This window comes from Scyliorhinus torazame, chromosome 1, assembly GCF_047496885.1.
Source record: "Scyliorhinus torazame isolate Kashiwa2021f chromosome 1, sScyTor2.1, whole genome shotgun sequence".
NCBI lineage: Eukaryota > Metazoa > Chordata > Chondrichthyes > Carcharhiniformes > Scyliorhinidae > Scyliorhinus > Scyliorhinus torazame.
This window is the reverse complement of record NC_092707.1, coordinates 317,600,442-317,620,458: the sequence shown is the minus strand read 5'-3', so window position 1 is coordinate 317,620,458 and position 20,017 is coordinate 317,600,442. Positions and strand designations below refer to the sequence as shown.

General features: G+C 44.0%; 1 protein-coding gene across 5 annotated transcripts in view; it reads right to left on the bottom strand.

Annotated features, from left to right (window-relative positions):
* asb3 (ankyrin repeat and SOCS box containing 3) overlaps positions 1 to 20,017 on the bottom strand; it is a 160,503-nt gene that overhangs the window by 30,714 nt on the left and 109,772 nt on the right. For 4 of the 5 annotated variants that reach the window (XM_072507877.1, XM_072507879.1, XM_072507880.1 and 1 more), the window contains one exon: positions 3,893 to 4,144. The exons of the other annotated variant lie outside the window; for it this stretch is intronic. In XM_072507877.1, coding sequence (XP_072363978.1) covers positions 3,893 to 4,144 — 252 coding nt within the window. The remainder of the gene's footprint in view (positions 1 to 3,892; positions 4,145 to 20,017) is intronic. 5 annotated transcript variants of the gene reach the window in all.

Below are 20,017 nucleotides of genomic sequence, written 5' to 3'. Positions count from 1 at the left end.
AAATAATATTCCTGGCCCTCGAAAGTGACCCATTCCTGGCCCTCGAAAGTGACCCAAAGTTTGGCCGGGTACAACACCCCAACCGAATCTGGCGCCAATGCAACAGTGCCTTGGGCCGGTTGAACCCTGCCCGTCCCTTGGCCAGCTCCGCACCAATCACCTGATAAATCCGGATTTGGTTTCCTTCCCAATCGCAATCCCACTGCACACTGGCCCACCTCAGGATCTTTTCCTTGTCCTGGAACTTGTACAAATGCACAATCACCGCCCATGGTGGCTCCCCCACTCTTGGCCACTGCTTTAGGAGCTATGGGCCCGATCTACCTCCGGGGCCTTGTCCAGCACCTTCTTGCCCACCAACCTGGCCAACATCCTCGCGACGTAGCCCATTGCACTTGTTCCCTCCACTCCATCCGGTAGGCCCTCAATCCAAAGATTTTCCCACCACGGCCTGTTTCCCTGGTCCTCCACCCTTGCTCACGGGGTCTTACACATGTCCCCAGGATCGCCATCTCCACTTCCAGCAACACAATCCGGTCACTCTAGTCAGACACCTTCTCCACCTCTTGGATCATTGCCCCTGCACCTCCCAAGTTCTTCTCCACCCATTCCAAAGTCCCACAAAGTGGTACCACTACCCCCTCAATCGCCTTCGACCAGTCACTCTGCATTTCTTTGTTGCTGCTGAAGTTCATCCATATTGAAGCTCATCACCTGCTCCATTGGCAACTTTCCAATAGCCTCCCCCCTCCGCCACTTTTCTAATTGATGCTGCACCACGAGTCTGCTCCAATTCTTTAGCCATGGCTCTCACTGTCATCAGTCGAGTTTAATGACTCAGACATGCCCATCTGGGGGAGAACAGATCCTCCTCCACTGTCCGCTCAACTTTCCGCCGAAATTTCCTGAAGTTCAGGTAAAATAGACCAAAACCAATACCTTCAAGCAAGAGCCACCCGGTGTGTGACCATTCATTCCACTGGAAGTCCCACTTCACTATTCCTCAAACCCTATCAAAATAGCTTCTTCATTTTCTCCATTTCTGTTAGCGCTGCTGCCGCCACCGAGTCTGCGTGGGTCTCACACCCACTACCCAGAGATGTGCAGGGTGGGTGGATTGGCCATGCTCAATTGCCCCTTCATTGGAGAAAAAAAATGAATTGGGCACTTTCAATTTTTAAAAAAAGAACTGTTGCCTCACAGCACGCGAGTTCAATTCCCACATGGGTCACCGTCTGTGTGGAGTTTGCACTTTCTCCCCGTGTCTGCGTGGATTTTCTCCGGATGCTCCGGTTTCCTCCTAGAGTCCAAAGATGTGCAGTTTAGGTGGATTGGCCATGCTAAATTGCCCCCTAGTGTCCAGGGATATGAAGCATAGGTTATGGGGTTATTGGGAAGTGGATTTGGATGCAGTGCTCTTTCAGAGCCGGTGTAGACCTGATGGGCAGGATGGCCTCCTTCTGCACTGTAGGGATTCCATGATTCTATATTTGTACAATTCAAAGGTTCGCATAAAATAACTCCAGTCCAAGATTAGTATATATTTATATCATGCCCCTCATCTTAATTGCTAAAATCTGTGAGGCTCCAGAAGTGCAGGTACATAGAAATAGCTGTAAATTTGCATTAATAATAACATAAGCTATGCATTTTCCTGTTACAATACATCTAGTTTGTAAATAAAAATAAATGTACCCATTGTTTCATATCCCTTAGCTAAATTGGTCCTCCCTGGCCTGCCATCTCAGGCTGCTTATTTTTGGACCAAACAGGTGCTTGGAGGAAGCATCAAAGCAGAGTTTGAAACAGATATTATGTTCAACGTCTCCTTATACAGTCCCAAAATAACACATGTTAATCTTCTGAGGCTGTTCAGCAACTTTTGGAATTATTCCTTGGGGACTGAGAATTAGTCTTCCTCCAAGCATGGGGTTGGGAAGATTGATAGCAAATTTGTAATTCTGGATGATTACTTTTCTGGGATTTATATCTTCATTGCATTTCTGCATTCTTGGAATATCTTAAAAATATACACATTATTACTTTTCCCATCTTGGAAAAAAAACCAAATAAACAGCTGGAATTTAGTTTCTTCACCCTGCCATTTTTACTTGAATAAACCTTTGTTTTTGCCATTTAAATGCCATCATTCCCATTCTATTTTAAGTTGTTAAAACAAATAAAAACATAACAGATTAGCGAGCTTTAGAAAAGTACACAAAACAAATGAAACCCCTGGGCCTTGAATAAATTTGAGCTAGGGTTAGGCTTCACTACAAGATTTTTAAATTGAATACTATATTAGATTGCCATACAAATAACCACATTATTTAAATGCTGGAGACTTGAAAAGACAGCCCTGCTACCTACCCTCCTGGTTGGAGTTCCTCTGCAAGAAAACGCTGAGTTTGTTTATGACTTGCACTAAATATACAGATTCCTTGGACGGTGATTTTGTCTCTTTTGTGCTTTAACGTCCCAATGACAACACTGCTTAATGCTCATGAAAAATATAACCCCAACTGTTATTTTTAAATATAGAAATGTCTGGAATAAAAGGAGCAGGTAGAAAAAGGTGAGAGTTTGGGTTCCAACATAATTGGTAGGAACCCAAAAAAACAAGTCTTTGCCTAGCCTGGCTACTCCAACTTAAATCAAGGGTGCGTCGAACATTCAGTCCTCCATTGCAGCTCCAACATAAAGATGGAGGAAGAGCAGGAGAATCACCTATCAAAATCCATGCTGATCCAAGGAGCTTAACACTTCAGCAATATACCAGCACTGAAGTCAGTTGAAGAACACGGACAGGTCCCACAGTGGTGTTTCGCTAGCCTGGAACACCGTAGCAGATAACAGACTGTCACAATAATATCATCCCTCTTATAAAGAGGGCAGTTTCCAGAGTTTGTGCATCTTCATCAGCTTCTCTTGAATGGCTATCCTTGAACCACACCTTACACCCTACTTCCAGTGGGCAATCAAGGTTCACCCATACTGGTTACGGCAACTTTCCTGCTTTATTATAATAATCCAACACTGAATACTTCAATAGAGTCAGGGTCAAGTTCAAGCCTGGGGTAAAAATACTGCTGGGACACTGTTAGGCTGTTGGGAAAGATTGAGGAATTCTATCCGCAAGATTTTCATTTTGCACACTTTGCACTGGCAAACTACTTTTTTGTTTATCATTAGCAGCTTTTCAGAAATATCAAACCGTGGATTTGAGTTTTGGTTCTTCATTAAAATTATTCATTTTCTAATTACTACTTTACATTGCTTTGACTATGTATATTTTACTGACCCCCAAAAGATGTAGTAGGTGAATCATTGCACAACTCGCAGATCTTTCGGAGGCTTGCATCTGGAGATTGTGGTAGATAAAATGAGTTTTCAAGTGTAGCTACCGATCCCAATACAACAAACATAAAAGGTCAGATATACGATTGTGAATGCCAGTTTAATTAGAAAAAAGTTAGAGGTGGAATTATACAACTGCATCAGTGAGAAATGTGTATGTTATTGATCTGCAACCATTAAACTTCTGCTTGGTACACTATTAACAAACACATTAAATGGTTAACTCCACACTTCACTTGGCATTTACAAATCTAGCCTACACTCCTGCATACATAATATTTTAATCACTCCCTGTGGAATATTAGCCAGTTCTCTACAATCAGTCTTGGATGCGATATCCATTACCAAATGAAGCTTGCAAGTAATGAAACAAGAGTGCACACTCCAGCTCATTAGTTAAATGCAAACAATGTGGGCTGGAATGGTAATACTTCAATCAACATGTCTATTGCCTGTCTTACTCTTTAACTAGAAAGAAGCCATTTGCAGTTATTTTAAAATAAAAGGTGGGTGCATTTCTGAACGTATAACTTACCATGTTTCACTAAGCAGATCAACAGGATTGAATCCAGCCAGTAATAGATGAGGTAACCACTGCTTATACTGATGTTCTGCTAATAATCCATACTTTGCAATGTCAGCCAAATGACGGCCTGATGGTAATGTGTAACCTTGTGCCAGAAGAAACTGTAGCAAATGGAAGCTCTGATATTGCAGGCAATAACAATAATGAAGACCTGTTACAACAGCTCCAGCTTTAAGGAGCATGTAAACAATTGCACAAAATCTGGGAAATTAAATAAACGAGAAAAATTAGTTTGCCTTCCTGAATCAACAGCAGGATTTTTTTTCAGAACATAAAACATGCACCAATATTCATAATTTATCAATTAAGGCATTTCCCAAAGTTGATTAGTAATGAACAAATGCATGTGCATCCAATCATTTTACATATGCAGGAACAATTGGTCTGTTTGCCTGCTGCTAAGATATAGCATTTGACATCTATCTGGAACACAGCAAATTTTTTTTTGAACATTGACTGAAACAATGAAAAGAAATCATTCTGGTGTGAAATGCTCAATACTGTAATCAATACATCAAAAAGCATAGAATCCTTTAGAATATAAAAGGTTGCTAATCAATCTATTATTTTTAAAAATTTAGTTAATTGAAAGATAAATTTTCCCTAGAACAAACATTAAATGCTATTACAAAACTTGGAAATTTGATTTACTGATCCCAGAGTAAGAAACCATAAAGAAAACAATTCTTACATTTATAAAGGGGATAACATTTATAAAGAAGATAACAGATTTCATCCATTTTGACTTGGACATGGTCTACTTCCGAAACATAAGAAATAGGAGCATGAGAACACCATATGGCCCAACAAGTCTGCTCGGCCATTCAATAAGACTATGTAGATCTCGGTCTTTCCCCATATCCCTCGATTCGCTGAGAAACCAAAAATCTGTCCACCTCAAACTTAAATATATTTAATGATGGCACATCCATTTTGGGGGAGAGAAGTCCAAAGATTCACAACCTTCAGAATAAATTTCTTTGTTTCTGTCCGAAACGAACAGCTCTTTATCCTGAAACCATGTCTGTGTTCCAGAAACCCCAGCCAGGGGAAACAACCTCTCAGTATCTACCCTGTAAAGCCCCTTCAGAATCTTAAGTGTTTCAATAAGAGCACCGCTCATTCTCTAACGCTCAGAGGATATAGGCCTATCTTACTCAGCCTCTCATCATTGACAAACCCTCACATCTCAGGGACCAATCAAGTGAATCTTTGCTATATTACCTCCTATGCAACTATATCCTTCCTCAACTATGGAGATCAAAATTGCACACAGTGTTCCAGGTGAGACCTCATGAAAGCCCATACAACCGTAAAAAAAACTTATTTCTTCTTGTACTCCAATCTCCTTGCAATAAAGGCCAACATGCAATTTGCCTTCCTAACTGCTTGCTGTACCTGCATGGTAACTTTTTAAGATCCTAGTATAAGAACACCCAAGTCTCTCTGAACATCAATACTAGATTGCAATCTACATCTGGCATGTAACTTGATCGCCTACTGTGATGGCAGTCACAAAATATTTGTTCAATGCCTCTACCATTTTATGATTCCCATGATAATTTCTCCTGTTCTGATTCAAAGGGACCAATGTATACTTTAGCTACTCTCCTTTTTATACACGTGTAAAGACGTTTTCATATTTCATATTTCATATTTCTGGCTAGTTTACTCATATCCTATTTTTGCCCTTAACAACTTTTTTGTGGTTCTTTGCTGGCTTATCAAACACCCCCACTCCTCAATCTTAATGCTATTCCTTGCATTAAAGTTTCTTCTTTAATCTAATACTATCCTTTATTTTTTTAAAGTATTTTTATTAAGGTTTTGCAGAATTTTTCATAATAAAACAGTAGTAACAATAATAGCAAAACAAACTAGAGTGAATATTAACATAGCGTAAAAAGAGAATATACAATAATTAAATAGACATTACCCCCGCGACTCAGTCTTCCCACACCATCCCAATGAAGCACTCACACCACACCACCCCCCACCCCTATGGATTGCTGCTGCTGACATTTTAATTTTCCCCGAGAAAGTCGACGATCGGCTGCCACCTCCGAGAGAACCCTAGCGTAGACCCTCTTAAGACAAACTTTATTTTCTCGAGGCTGAGAAGCCAAGCCATGTCATTAACCCAAGTCTCTACACTCGGGGTCTTCGAGCCCCTCCACATTAATAAAATCCGTCTCCGGGCTACGGGGAGGCAAAGGCCAAGGCGTTGGCCTCTTTCGCCCCCTGAACTCCCGGGTCTTCTGACACTCCAAAGATGGCTATCTCTGGACTCGGCACCACCTGTGTGTTAAGCACCTTGGACATTGCCCTCGCGAACCCTTGCCAGAACTCTCTAAGCTCCGGGCATGCCCAAAACATGTGGACATGGTTTGCAGGGCTGCCCTTGCACCTCATACAACTGTCTTCTACCCCAAAATACCTGCTCATTCTCACTGCCGTCATGTGCCTCCGGTGGACCACCTTAAATTGAATTAAACTGAGCCTGGCACATGAGGAGGAGGAATTAACCCTGCCCATGACCTCTGCCCACAGACCCGCTTCCAACTCCTCACCTAGCTCCTCCTCCCACTTGCCCTTGAGCTCCTCCACCTGGGTTTCTTCCGCCTCCTGTAGTTCCTGGTAGATATCTGACACCTTCCCCTCCCCCACCCAGGTGCCGGAGACTACCCTGTCCTGTATCCTCAGTGGCGGCAGCGCCGGAAGGCTGTTTTTTCAGGAAGGCTCGTACTTGCAGACATTTAAAGGCGTTTCCTGGCGGCAGATTAAATTTGCCCTCTAGCGCCTTCAAACTGGGAAAGCTTCCGTCTATGAACAGATCTCCCATCCTTCTGATGCCTGCCCTCTGCCAGCTCTGGAACCCACTATCCATCCTACCCGGGACAAACCTGTGGTTGTCACATACCGGGGTCCAGACCGATGCTCCCTCCACCTTCTTGTACCCCCTCCACTGTCCCCAGATCCGCAGTGTCGCCACCACCACCGGACTTGTGGACTAACGGGTCGGCGAGAACGGCAAAGGAGCCGTTATCAAAGCTCCCAGACTAGTACCTTTACATGACGCCGCTGCTCCCACGCCGCCCACTTCCTAATCATAGCTATTAATCTAATACTATCCTTAATGTCCTTAGTAAGCCACCAATAGATCTTTCTCACTGAGCTGGAGTTTTTCAATGGAATGTCTATTGGTTGTACATCTTGAATTGTTTCCCAGTTTATGTATCGCAATACCATTAACTCTATTTTCCCAATCAACCATAGCTGGCTCTTCCCTCATACCTATGTAATTGGCTTTTTTAAAGTTTAAGATCTTCTATAACAAATTAAACTAAATGACAGCAGATACATAGAAGATAGGAACAGGAAAAGGCATTATGGCCCTTCGAGCCTGCTCTGCCATTTATCACGATCATGGCTGATCATCCAACTCAATAGCCTAATCCTGCGGAATAAACAGTATGCTCATGGGATTAGATTAAGTCTATGGGAGAAGGCTCATATGGAGCTTAAAAACTGACAGAGACCAATTAGGCCGAATGGTTTGCTTCTGTGCTGTACGTTCTATAGAATTCTATACAATTGTATGGCTTCTTCATTCCATTAATAAAATGCAGCTAGTAAGAGTTTTTCTATTGCCACCTCTCCTTCGATGGTGGGTGAAACAATTTCCAACTTTGGTATACGATAACATTTCAATATCAAGCATAGGCGTTCAGATTTCCAGTTTTGGATAGATAAAGCAAAAGCATTCTGGGTTTTTGGTGGTCTAAACTTCAACAACAGAAAATAGAACCATATCAGCAAAATAGCAGGCCACCGAAAATGCTAATTTTAATTCAAATGCCAGTGGCAAATGCTACTCTCCAGCACAGTTAATTTTCCCTATCTCGGGCAGCATGGGGCACAGTGGTTAGCACAGCTGTCTCATGGCGCCGAGGTGCCAGTTTCGATCCCGGCTATGGGTCACTGTCTGTGGAGTTTGCACATTCTGCCTGTGTTTGGGTGGGTTTTGCCCCACACAACCCAAAGATGTGCAGGGTAGGTGGATTGGCCACGCTAAATTGCCCCTTAATTGGAAAAAAGTGATTGGGTACTCTAAATTTTAAGAAAAAAGAAAATTTCCCCATCTCATTTATTTCAGTTCTGCAAATATGTCCTTTTTAATCCACACTTTAGATTTTTGATAGTTCTTGCTTATTTTTTCAATTCTAAAAATTAAATTTCAAACCATGTGCTGGTATTTCGAGGCATCTTAGAGCAAAACAATCACACTTTTCTTCTCGTATTCTTAGATAGCAAGCCACAAAGTAAATTTGACATCAAAAAGCAAATCGCTGTTTGCCTAGTTTTATTTTAAAAAGCACAGCTGCATGTAATTAGATGGTAAAATTAAGCTACTTAAGAAAATAAGAATATACAAAATGGCATAACAGATGTGACAAAAATGTATTGCAAAGTAATGAAATCAACATTTTAATTAAATCTCTGCAATCAAAGTAACTTGTTTTTATGTAAAATATTCCACTATTCTGACCAATGGAGCAATACAAATAGTACTGCACAATTCATTACCAAACTATATTAAACGCAGAACACATGCACTACTCTTTCAGTTATACAAACACACATTTTAACTTAAACCAAATACTGGTCTTTCCTTCTAATTGGTGCTGGTGTGTCACATATCATTCAAGGAGTCAAAGTTGCTGTGACGCCAGGCACTTTTACACGCATGTTGCAGGCTGGAGCCATGGATAGTGATGGTAGAGGTTCCAACTTTCTTTCCATCACATGGCTGACCAGGAATTTCTCTCTCTTTCCAATATACGCCAGTGGCAGGTGGTAAGATTCACAGGTTGACTCTCAACCTGTTTTGCGGTGTTATAAATGCACCTCCTTCGGCCATCAATCCTTGGGTGGGACTTGAATCTGGAGCTTCTGACTCGGAGGCTGGGTTGCCACCTACTGTGCCACAAAGCCCCCCGCCCCCCCGTTTACTCAATATAATGGTTATTTTTCAACATTTTGGCCATTTTCCCATGAGAACGATCTTGGTATCATTGAAATTAATAATGCAACCCTCAAATTAACCATAGCTTGCAAGGGATTAAAACAAACACATTAGCCTTGATTCGAAGGAATGTATATTGAACAACTCAACAGTTCTCAGTCAAATTTCATTACATTTTCTTACAAACGTACTATGAGCTCTCTTCATAAACAATTTGCCCCTGGGTACAGGGCACGAGAAAGTGACTACTGCAGTGCTGGTTGAAAAGCATCAGGGCAGTCATTTTGTATCTTTAACAAGATGACTTACCACAATGTTTGAAGCTGGTGTTTCTTCAGGGTACCAGGGCAATAAAGACTCTCCAATTAAAGTGTCACAGTATGTTTTATGGGCCTGGTTTTTAAGATTCCAAGGAAAGGTCTGTGTCGGGCATGATAGTGATCATGGAAGGAGAGAGCCCTGCAAACGAGTGACATTTCACCTGCATTCAAGATAACAGCACACAGAGGAAAACCATATCTTCTTTATCTTAATGGGGAAACGGTTCACAATCATGACAATGAAGTACCACCTCGATCACCGAGGTTGCTTCTGCACATTCAGTCAACCATCATCGCAGAAGCCCCTGCCACTATAGGAGCACTGATGTCTGTTATCATGAAATGCTTTGAGCGGCTAGTCATGAGACAGATCAATGCCAGCCTCCCAGATGGTCTTGATCCATTGCAGTTCGCCTATCACTGCAACCGGTCCACAGCAGATGCCATCTGCCTGGCTCTACAATCAACACTCGAACACCTCAACAACAAGGACACCCACGTGCGACTGCTGTTCATAGACTACAGCTCCGCCTTCAACACCATTATCTCGACGAGACTTATAACCAAACTCTGCAATCTTGGACTTGACCCCTCCCTGTGCAGCTGGATCCTTGACTTCCTCACCAACAGACCTCAATCTGTCAGGATAGGCAACAGCACCTCCTCCACAATAGTCCTCAACACTGGGGCCCCGCAAGGATGTGTGCTCAGTACTCTGCTGTAGTCCCTAAACACACACGACTGTGTGGCAAGATTGAACTCCAACTGAATCTATACGTTTGCGGATGATACGTCTGGTGAGTCGTATCTCAAACAATGACAAATCAGACTACAGAAGGGAGATAGATGACTTGGTTGCATGGTGTACCGAAAATAACCTCTCTCTAAATGTTGGAAAGATCAAGGAACTGATTATTGACTTCAGGAAGTGTAGCATGACAACCCCCCCGTCTGCCTCAATGGCTCCGAAGTGGAGATGGTCGATAGTTCTAAGTTCCTGGGGGTCACCATCACCAACAGTCTGTCCTGGTGCACTCCCATTGATGCAACAGTCAGGAAAGTCCAACAACATCTACTTCCTACGGAAGCTGAAGAAATTTGGCATGTCTGCATCGACTCTCACAAACCTTTACAGATGTGCCATAGAGAGCATCCTATCTGGCTGCATCATAGCCTGGCATGGCAACTGCTCGGCCCAAGGTCGCAAGAAGCTGCAGTGTTCACACAAGCTTGCCACCCTCGCACTGATTCTGTATACACCTCCTGCTACCTCAGGAAGTTAGACAGCATTATCAGAGACCCCTCCCAACCAGGCTTTGCCTGCTTCCAGACCCTTCCATCAGGCAGAAGGTACAGAAGTCTGAAGACCCGCACATCCAGATACAGGAACAGTTTCTTCCCCACAACTACTAGACTCCTCAACGACTCTCCCTCGGACTGATCTATTCCCTGTAAGAACACTATTCATGACGCCCTATGCTGCTCTTGCTCATGTATTTGCTTCGTTTGGCCCCTTGTTCTGCACTGTAACCAGTTTGTCGATGTACCATTTGTCAATGTACTCTGTAAATTATTCTTTTCTGTCTATGTACATACTGTGCAGGTTCCCTTGGCCGCAGAAAAATAGTTTTCACTGTACTTTGGTACATGTGACAATAAATTAAACCAAATCAAGTGTCTTTCAGTTTGTTCCTGAAAGGTTCTCTCCAAGGTTTCGGCACAGAGAAAAGCAAGTGAAACCTGATTGGCTGTTAAGTGGCATTTGAACTATATGGATTTGCTTAATTGGAATATTTAATGGCAGATTGAGAAAGTTAGTGTTCCTTCTTTGATTTAAGAACTATTAACTATAAAGCTATTTCTTCGTGGTTAATTCTGTGTTTAAATTAAAGTTTGTTTTAACATAAAAAATACCTATTGGGCAGTTTTATCACTCTTGCGGTGCAGTCACCGCTTCTCAGTTTTATAAATTGCAAATTGTTGGGTTTTCATTCGAGGCCTAACAAAATGAGCCTTTTGGGTGATAGCCATATCATAGAATTTAGATGGGGGTAAATTTGTTGTCAAAAGCAACTGAAGGATCAATTCCTGCATGACGAAGAGGAGCTGAACCATACTGGAGGAGTTGAGAAGGGCTTTGGGACTGCACACGGTGCCATATATGCTGATTTTGTGTTTAATTTTTGTTGATTTTGGTTTGATTGATAAAGTAAAAGTTACAGAAAAAATTAATTTGTGCCCTTCAGTTTCAAACTTGGGAAGATTTGGTTCTTGTCGATTATTGATCGTCACAGGAATAATAACACTGATTGTTTAATTATCCTATGGTTCTGCAATGTGAGACCAAAAGGAAGTTGGTATTCTGTGTGCAGTTAATAATCTTTAGGCATCTGCATAATCCAAAAAGGATGGAACAATATTGAAGGAAGTTTAAAACAGATGTAAAACATCAGGGGAGTCGAACATAGTTTGAATAAAGAATTAGACATCTCATCGGACAATTGCAGCTCAAGGTGGAATTTATAAGGCAGTACGATCTTGTCAATGAAACATCCTGCCCACTCTGGAAAGAAAGGCATAAATATCATTGGAAAGAATGACTGTTTTTGTCAAGCAATTTGGGCAATGGGTGATCACATGTATGCCTCCTGGGGTGTATTGTTAAACGGTGTATTTTATTCCGTAGAATCCTGACAGTGCAGAAGGTAGCTATTCAGCCCATCAAGTCTGCGCCGACCCTCCAAAAGAATACTCTACCCAATGCTACAATTGAATACAAATAAAAATAACACACCAAAATCCCAAATTATAAACTGTGGATGAGTCACTCCTTAAATACGCTGTTGCTCCCAAAGGGGAGCAGACAGATCATAGTACAGATGGTAGTGATCTTGCATACAGGGCAGAACAGTGGACATAGGGATTCAATTGCAGAATAGTCACAAAGGATGTGAATCAAAGATGCCTCTCAAGGAGGAGTATGTATGGTTTAATCCCAGTAACTGGGTCTCCATTTCATCACAAAGAGTGAAATATATGCCAGCGCTGGGGCAGGGTTCACCAACCAGCTGTAGAGCTGGCAAGAGCCCTGCATTGCCTACGTTTAGGAAGGCCCGCGAAATAAAGTGCCAATCAGGCACTTAATAGGGTAGCAGCAGACCTTCCATTGGATCAAGGACACCAAGAGAGGAAATGTGCCCTTGAGAGTTGCCGGTCAGAGGCCAGCATCTGTGCAACACTCGGCTGCGCTACTGGGAATGTGGTGACTGCTGCCGGTAATGCACCTGCCAAAGGCCCAGGTTTGCCAATGGTCCCAAGCTACAGATGAATGATGGTGGGTGATTCTCAGTGGGCTGTCCTTCCCAGATGCCAAGTCCCTGATTAGGCAATGAGTAGCTGATTATGAGGGAAACCCATGGAAGCCTACAAGCAATTCAACAGGCCCATTGCTTAGTTAATTAATTAACTCCCCACCTAAGGGTCTCAGTTGTCAGTTGGGTGGGAAGCCCAACCACGAGCCTTGTTGCACCGGACTTAATCGGTGTGGAGGTGGGAAGGTGGCGAGCTCCCCACCCATCTAAATACCCAATCCCATCAAACTCACCTCAGGTCAGGTTAAACTCTGCCCATCATGCGACAGAGGAAGGTGCACTAATAAAGGGTTTGGTTAAGCTAACAGAAGAAATGCAAGGCATTTAAGGCAAAGGCAAGTGACCAACAAGTGGCAGTGATACGACTATTAAAAGAACTATAGGAACAAGAAGGTTTCAAATAGGGAAAGAAAACCTGGTGCAATAAAAAAAACACGATCAGAAGAATCATTGTGTGGATAAGAGTAGGGAAATTGAAGCGAAGAGAGAAGAAGTGTACAATCAGGAGCAAAAGGTAGAAAAAGCTAAGACATAATGAATATATAAAAGCAACAATCAGTATGGATTCAGGATGGAGAAGTAAATCCTGATGTCTCAGAGAGGGATTGATACCATCCAGTTAATGGCACATCAGAGGCAGGTTAAAAGCAAAAAAAAAAAAAAAGATGCGGAGAGAAAGGAAAAGATCACTGGAGTGTGCATGCATTTGTGTACACCTTTTGTATCAGGGTGAGAGATTCACGGAAATTGTACTTCTTTTGTTTCAATGACTATTTTTCCTGTGTTTGTAAACCTCACTGTTCTATGCACAGAACTGAAAGATGTTTAACCATTTGTGATCTTATCTTGGGTGTTGTTTTAAATTTGCTGTTTTCTCAATATACATATATGATAAGAATATAACAACTAGGAGCAGGAGTAGGCCATCTGGCCCTTCGAGCCTGCTCTGCTATTCAATGAGATCATGGCTGATCTTTTATGGACTCGGCTCCACTTTCCCGCCTGAACACCATAACCCTTTATTCCTTTATTCTTCAATAAACTATCTTTATCTTGAAAACATTTAATGAAGGAGCCTCAACTGCTTCACTGGGCAGGGAATTCCATAGATTCACAACCCTTTGGGTGAAGAAGTTCCTCCTAAGCTCAGTCCTAAATCTACTTCCCCTTATTTTGAGGCTACGTCCCCTAGTTCTGCTTTCAACCAACAGTGGAAACAACCTACCTGCATCTATCCTATCTATTCCCTTCATAATTTTATGTGTTTCTATAAGATCCCCCCCGCATCCTTCTAAATTCCAACGAGTACAGTCCCAGTCTACTCAACCTCTCCTCGTAATACATCTCCTCAACTCTGGGATTAACCTAGTGAATCTCCTCTGCATACCCTCCAGCGCCAGTACGTCCTTTCTCAGGTAAGGAGACCAAAACTGAACACAATACTCCAGGTGTTGCCTCACTCACACCTTATACAATTGCAGAACAACCTCCCTAGTCTTAAACTCCATCCCTCCAGCAATGAAGGACAAAACTTCATTCACCTTCTTAATCACCTGTTGGCCAACATTTTGCGACTCATGCACCAGCACATCCAGGTCGCTCTGCACAGCAGCATGTTTTAATATTTTATCATTTAAATAATAATCCCTTTTGCTGTTATTCCTACCAAAATGGATAACCTCACATTTGTCAACATTGTATTCCATCTGTCAGACCCTAGCCCATTCACTTAGCCTATCCAAATCCCTCTGCAGACTTCCAGTATCCTCTACACTTTTTGCTTTACCACTCATCTTAGCGTCGTCTGCAAACTTGGACACATTGCACTTAGTCCCCAACTCCAAATCATCTATGTAAATTGTGAACAATTGTGGGCCCAACACAGATCCCTGAGGGACACCACTAGCTCCTGATTGCCAACCAAAGAAACACCCATTAATCCTCTCCCTTTGATGTCTATTAATTAACCAATCCTCTATCCATGCTACTACTTTACCCTTAATGCCATGCAATCTGATCTTATGCAGCAACCTTTTGTGTGGCACCTTGTCAAAAGCTTTCTGGAAATCTAGATATACCACATCCATTGGCTCCCCATTATCTACCGCACTGTTAATGTCCTCAAACAGTTCCACTAAATTAGTTAGACGCAACCTGCCCTTTATGAACCCATGCTGCGTATGTCTAATGGGACAATTTCCATCCAGATGCCTCGCTTTTTCTTCCTTGATGATAGATTCCAGCATCTTCCCTACTACCGAAGTTAGGCTAACTGGCCTATACTTACCCGCTTTCTGCCTACCTCCTTTTTAAACAGTGGTGTCACGTTTGCTATTTTCAAATCCGCCGGGACCACCCCAGAGTCAAATGAATTTTGGTAAATTATCAGGAGTGCATTTGCAATTTCAAAGAACAAAGAACAAAGAAAAGTACAGCCCAGGAACAGGCCCTTCGGAGCTCCAAACCTGTGCTGACCATGCTGCCCGTCTAAACTAAAATCTTCTACATTTCCTGGGTCCGTATCCCTCTATTCCCATCCTATTCATGTATTTGTCAAGATGCCCCTGAAATGTCACTATCAGCCCTGCTTCCACCACCTCCCCCTGCAGCGAGTTCCAGGCACCCACTACCCTCTGTATAAAAATCTTGCCTCGTACATCTCCTCTAAACCTTGCCCCTGGCACCTTAAACCTATGCCCCCTAGTAATTGACCCCTCTACCCTGGGAAAAAGCCTCTGACTATCCACTCTGTCGATGCCTCTCATAATTTTGTAGACCTATCAGGTCGCCCCTCAACCTCCGTCGTTCTAGTGAGAACAAACAGAGTTTATTCAACTGCTCCTCACAGCTAATGCCCTCTATACCAGGCAACATCCTGGTAAATCTCTTCTGCACCCTCTCTAAAGTCTCCACATCCTTCTGGTAGTGTGGCGACCAGAATTGAACACTATACTCCAAGTGTGGCCTAACTAAGGTTTTATACAGCTGCAACATTATTTGCCAATTCTTATACTCAATGCCCCGGCCAATAAAGGCAAGCATGCCGTATGCCTTCTTGACTACCTTCTCCATCTGTGTTGCCCTTTTCAGTGACCTGTGGACCTGTACACCTAGATCTCTTTGACTTTCAATACTCTGGAGGGTTCTACCATTCACTGTATATTCCCTACCTGCATTAGACCTTCCAAAATGCATTACCTCACATTTGTCCGGATTAAACTCCATCTGCCATCTCTCCGCCCAAGTCTCCAAACGATCTAAATCCTGCTGTATCCTAACAGTCCTCATCGCTATCCATAATTCCACCAACCTTTGTGTCATCTGCAAACTTACTAATCAGATCAGTTAATTTTCCTCCAAATCATTTATATATACTACGAACAGCAAAGGTCCCAGCACTGATCCCTGCGGAACGCCACTAGTCACAGCCCTCCAATCAGAAAAGCACCCTTCCATTGCTACTCTCTGCCTTCTATGACCTAGCCAGTTCTGTATCCACCTTGCCAGCTCACCCCTGATCCTGTGTGACTTCACCTTTTGTACCAGTCTACCATGAGGGACCTTGTCAAAGGCCTTACTGAAGTCCATATAGACAACATCCACTGCCCTACCTGCATCAATCATCTTTGTGACCTCTTTGAAGAACTCGATCAAGTTAGTGAGACACAACCTCCCCTTCACAAAACAATGCTGCCTCTCGCTAATATGTCCATTTGCTTCCAAATGGGAGTAGATCCTATCTTGAAGAATTCTCTCCAGTAATTTCCCTACCACTGACATAAGGCTCACCGGCCTGTAGTTCCCTGGATTATCCTTGCTGCCCTTCTTAAACAAAGGAACAACATTGGCTATTCTCCAGTCCTCCGGGACATCACCTGAAGACAGTGAGGATCCAAAGATTTCTGTCAAGCCTCAGCAATTTCCTCTCTAGTCTCCTTCAGTATCCTGGGGTAGATCCCATCAGGCCCTGGGGACTTATCTACCTTAATATTTTTCAAGACACCCAACACCTCGTCTTTTTGGATCTCTGTGACCCAAGCTATCTACACACCCTTCTCCAGACTCAACATCCACCAATTCTTTCTCTTGGGTGAATACTGATGCAAAGTATTCATTTAGTACCTCGCCCATTTCCTCTGGCTCCACACATAGATTCCCTTGCCTATCCTTCAGTGGGCCAACCCTTTCCCTGGCTACCCTCTTGCTTTTTATGTACGTGTAAAAAGTCTTGGGATTTTCCTTAACCCTATTTGCCAATGATTTTTCGTGATCCCTTCTAGCCCTCCTGACTCCTTGCTTAAGTTTCTTCCGACTTTCCGGATAGTCCACACAGGCTTCGTCTGTTCCCAGCATTCTAGCCCTGACAAATGCCTCCTTTTTCTTTTTTTTTTTTAAATATATTTTATTCAAACTTTTTGGCCAACCGTAACAGTACATTGTGTATCTTTCACACAGTAATATAACAATATAAATAACAATGGCCAGTTTTTTTAAACAAGAAATAAATATATAAACAACATCAAAATTTAAAAAAACACAACTAAATGGCAACTGCCTTGTCCCAAATAAATACCCTCCAAAAAATACAATTCAGCCGTCCAGTATACAATTACCTATAACAACAACCTATACATATTATACTTATACACTAACATTCCTCCCCCCCCCCCTCCCCCTCCCCCACCCCCCTGGGTTGCTGCTGCTGTCTTCTTCTTTTCCATTTCCTCTATCTTTCTGTGAGGTATTCGACGAACGGTTGCCACCGCCTGGTGAACCCTTGAGCCGATCTTCTTAGGACGAACTTAATCCGTTCCAGCTTATAAACCCTGCCATGTCATTTATCCAGGTCTCCACACCCGGGGGCTTGGCTTCGTTCCACATCAACAGTATCCTGCGCCGGGCTACTAGGGACGCAAAGGCCAAAACATCAGCCTCTTTCACCTCCTGCACTCCCGGCTCTTCTGCAACCCCGAATATAGCCAACCCCCAGCTTGGTTCGACGTGGACCCCCACCACCTTCGAAAGCAAGTTTGTCACCCCCACCCAAAATCCCTGTAGTGCCGGACATGACCAGGACACGTGGGTGTGATTCGCTGGGCTTCTCGAGCATCTCGCACACCTATCCTCTACTCCAAAAAATTTACCGAGCCGTGCTCCAGTCATATGTGCCCTGTGTAACACCTTAAATTGTATCAGGCTTAGCCTGGCACACGAGGACGATGAGTTTACCCTACTTAGGGCATCAGCCCACAGCCTCTCCTCAATCTCCTCCCCCAGCTCTTCTTCCCATTTCCCTTTCAGCTCATCTACCATAATCTCCCCCTCGTCCCTCATTCCCCTATATATGTCTGACACCTTACCGTCCCCCACCCATGTCTTTGAGATCACTCTGTCCTGCACCTCCTGCGTCGGGAGCTGCGGGAACTCCCTCACCTGTTGCCTCGCAAAAGCCCTCAGTTGCATATACCGGAATGCATTCCCCAGGGGCAACCCATATTTTTCGGTCAGCGCTCCCAGACTTGCAAACGTCCCATCTACAAACAGATCTCTCAATTGTGTTACTCCTGCTCTTTGCCATGTTCCAAATCCCCCATCCATTCTCCCCGGAGCAAACCTATGGTTATTTCTTATCGGGGACCACACCGAGGCTCCCGTCTTTCCCCTATGCCGTCTCCACTGCCCCCAAATTTTCAGAGTAGCCACCACCACCGGGCTTGTGGTGTATTTCTTCGGTGAGAACGGCAACGGCGCCGTCACCATAGCTTGTAGTCTAGTCCCCCTGCAGGACGCCCTCTCCAATCTCTTCCACGCCGCTCCCTCCTCTTCTCCCATCCACTTACATACCATTGAGATATTGGCGGCCCAGTAGTACTCACTTAGGCTCGGTAGTGCCAGCCCCCCCCTATCCCTACTACGCTGCAAAAATCCCTTCCTCACTCTCGGGGTCTTCCCGGCCCACACAAAACTCATGATACTCTTCTCAATCCTTTTGAAAAAAGCCTTCGTGATCACCACCGGGAGGCACTGAAACACAAAGAGGAATCTCGGGAGGACCACCATTTTAACCGCCTGCACCCTCCCTGCCAGTGACAGGGATACCATGTCCCATCTCTTGAAGTCCTCCTCCATCTGTTCCACCAACCGCGTTAAGTTTAACCTATGCAATGTACCCCAATTCTTGGCTATCTGGATCCCCAAGTAGCGAAAGTCCCTTGTTACCTTCCTCAGCGGTAAGTCCTCTATTTCTCTGCTCTGCTCCCCTGGATGCACCACAAACAACTCACTTTTCCCCATGTTCAGTTTATATCCTGAAAATTCTCCAAACTCCCCAAGTATCCGCATTATCTCTGGCATCCCCTCCGCCGGGTCCGCCACATACAACAACAAATCGTCCGCATACAGAGATACCCGGTGTTCTTCTCCTCCCCGAGTACTCCCCTCCACTTCCTGGAACCCCTCAATGCTATTGCCAGGGGCTCAATCGCCAGTGCAAACAATAATGGGGACAGAGGGCATCCCTGCCTTGTCCCTCTATGGAGCCGAAAATACGCAGACCCCCGTCCATTCGTGACCACGCTCGCCATCGGGGCCCTATACAGCAGCTGTATCCATCTAATATACTCATCTCCAAAGCCAAATCTCCTCAACACCTCCCACAAATAATCCCACTCTACTCTATCAAATGCTTTCTCGGCATCCATCGCCACCACTATCTCCGCTTCCTCCTCTGGTGGGGGCATCATCATTACCCCTAGCAGCCTCCGTATATTCGTATTCAGCTGTCTCCCCTTCACAAACCCAGTTTGGTCCTCATGGACCACCCCCGGGACACAATCCTCTATCCTCATTGCCATTACCTTGGCCAGAATCTTAGCGTCTACGTTCAGGAGGGAAATAGGCCTATAGGACTCGCATTGCAGCGGGTCTTTTTCCTTCTTTAGGAGAAGCGATATCGTTGCCTCTTACATAGTCGGGGGCAGCTGTCCCCTTTCCCTCGCCTCATTAAAAGTTCTCATCAGTAGCGGGGCGAGCAAGTCCACATATTTCCTGTAAAATTCAACTGGGAATCCATCCGGTTCCGGGGCCTTCCCCGCCTGCATGCTCAGAATTCCTTTCACTACTTCCTCCATTTCGATCTGTGCTCCAAGTCCACCCTCTCCTGCTCCTCCACCTTAGGAAATTCCAGCTGGTCCAGAAAACACATCAGTCTCTCCTTCCCATCCGGGGGTTGAGCTTCATATAATCTTTCATAGAATGCCTTGAACACTCCATTCACTCTCTCCGCTCCCCGCTCCATCTCTCCCTCCTCATCCCTCACTCCCCCTATTTCCCTCGCTGCTCCCCTTTTCCTCAATTG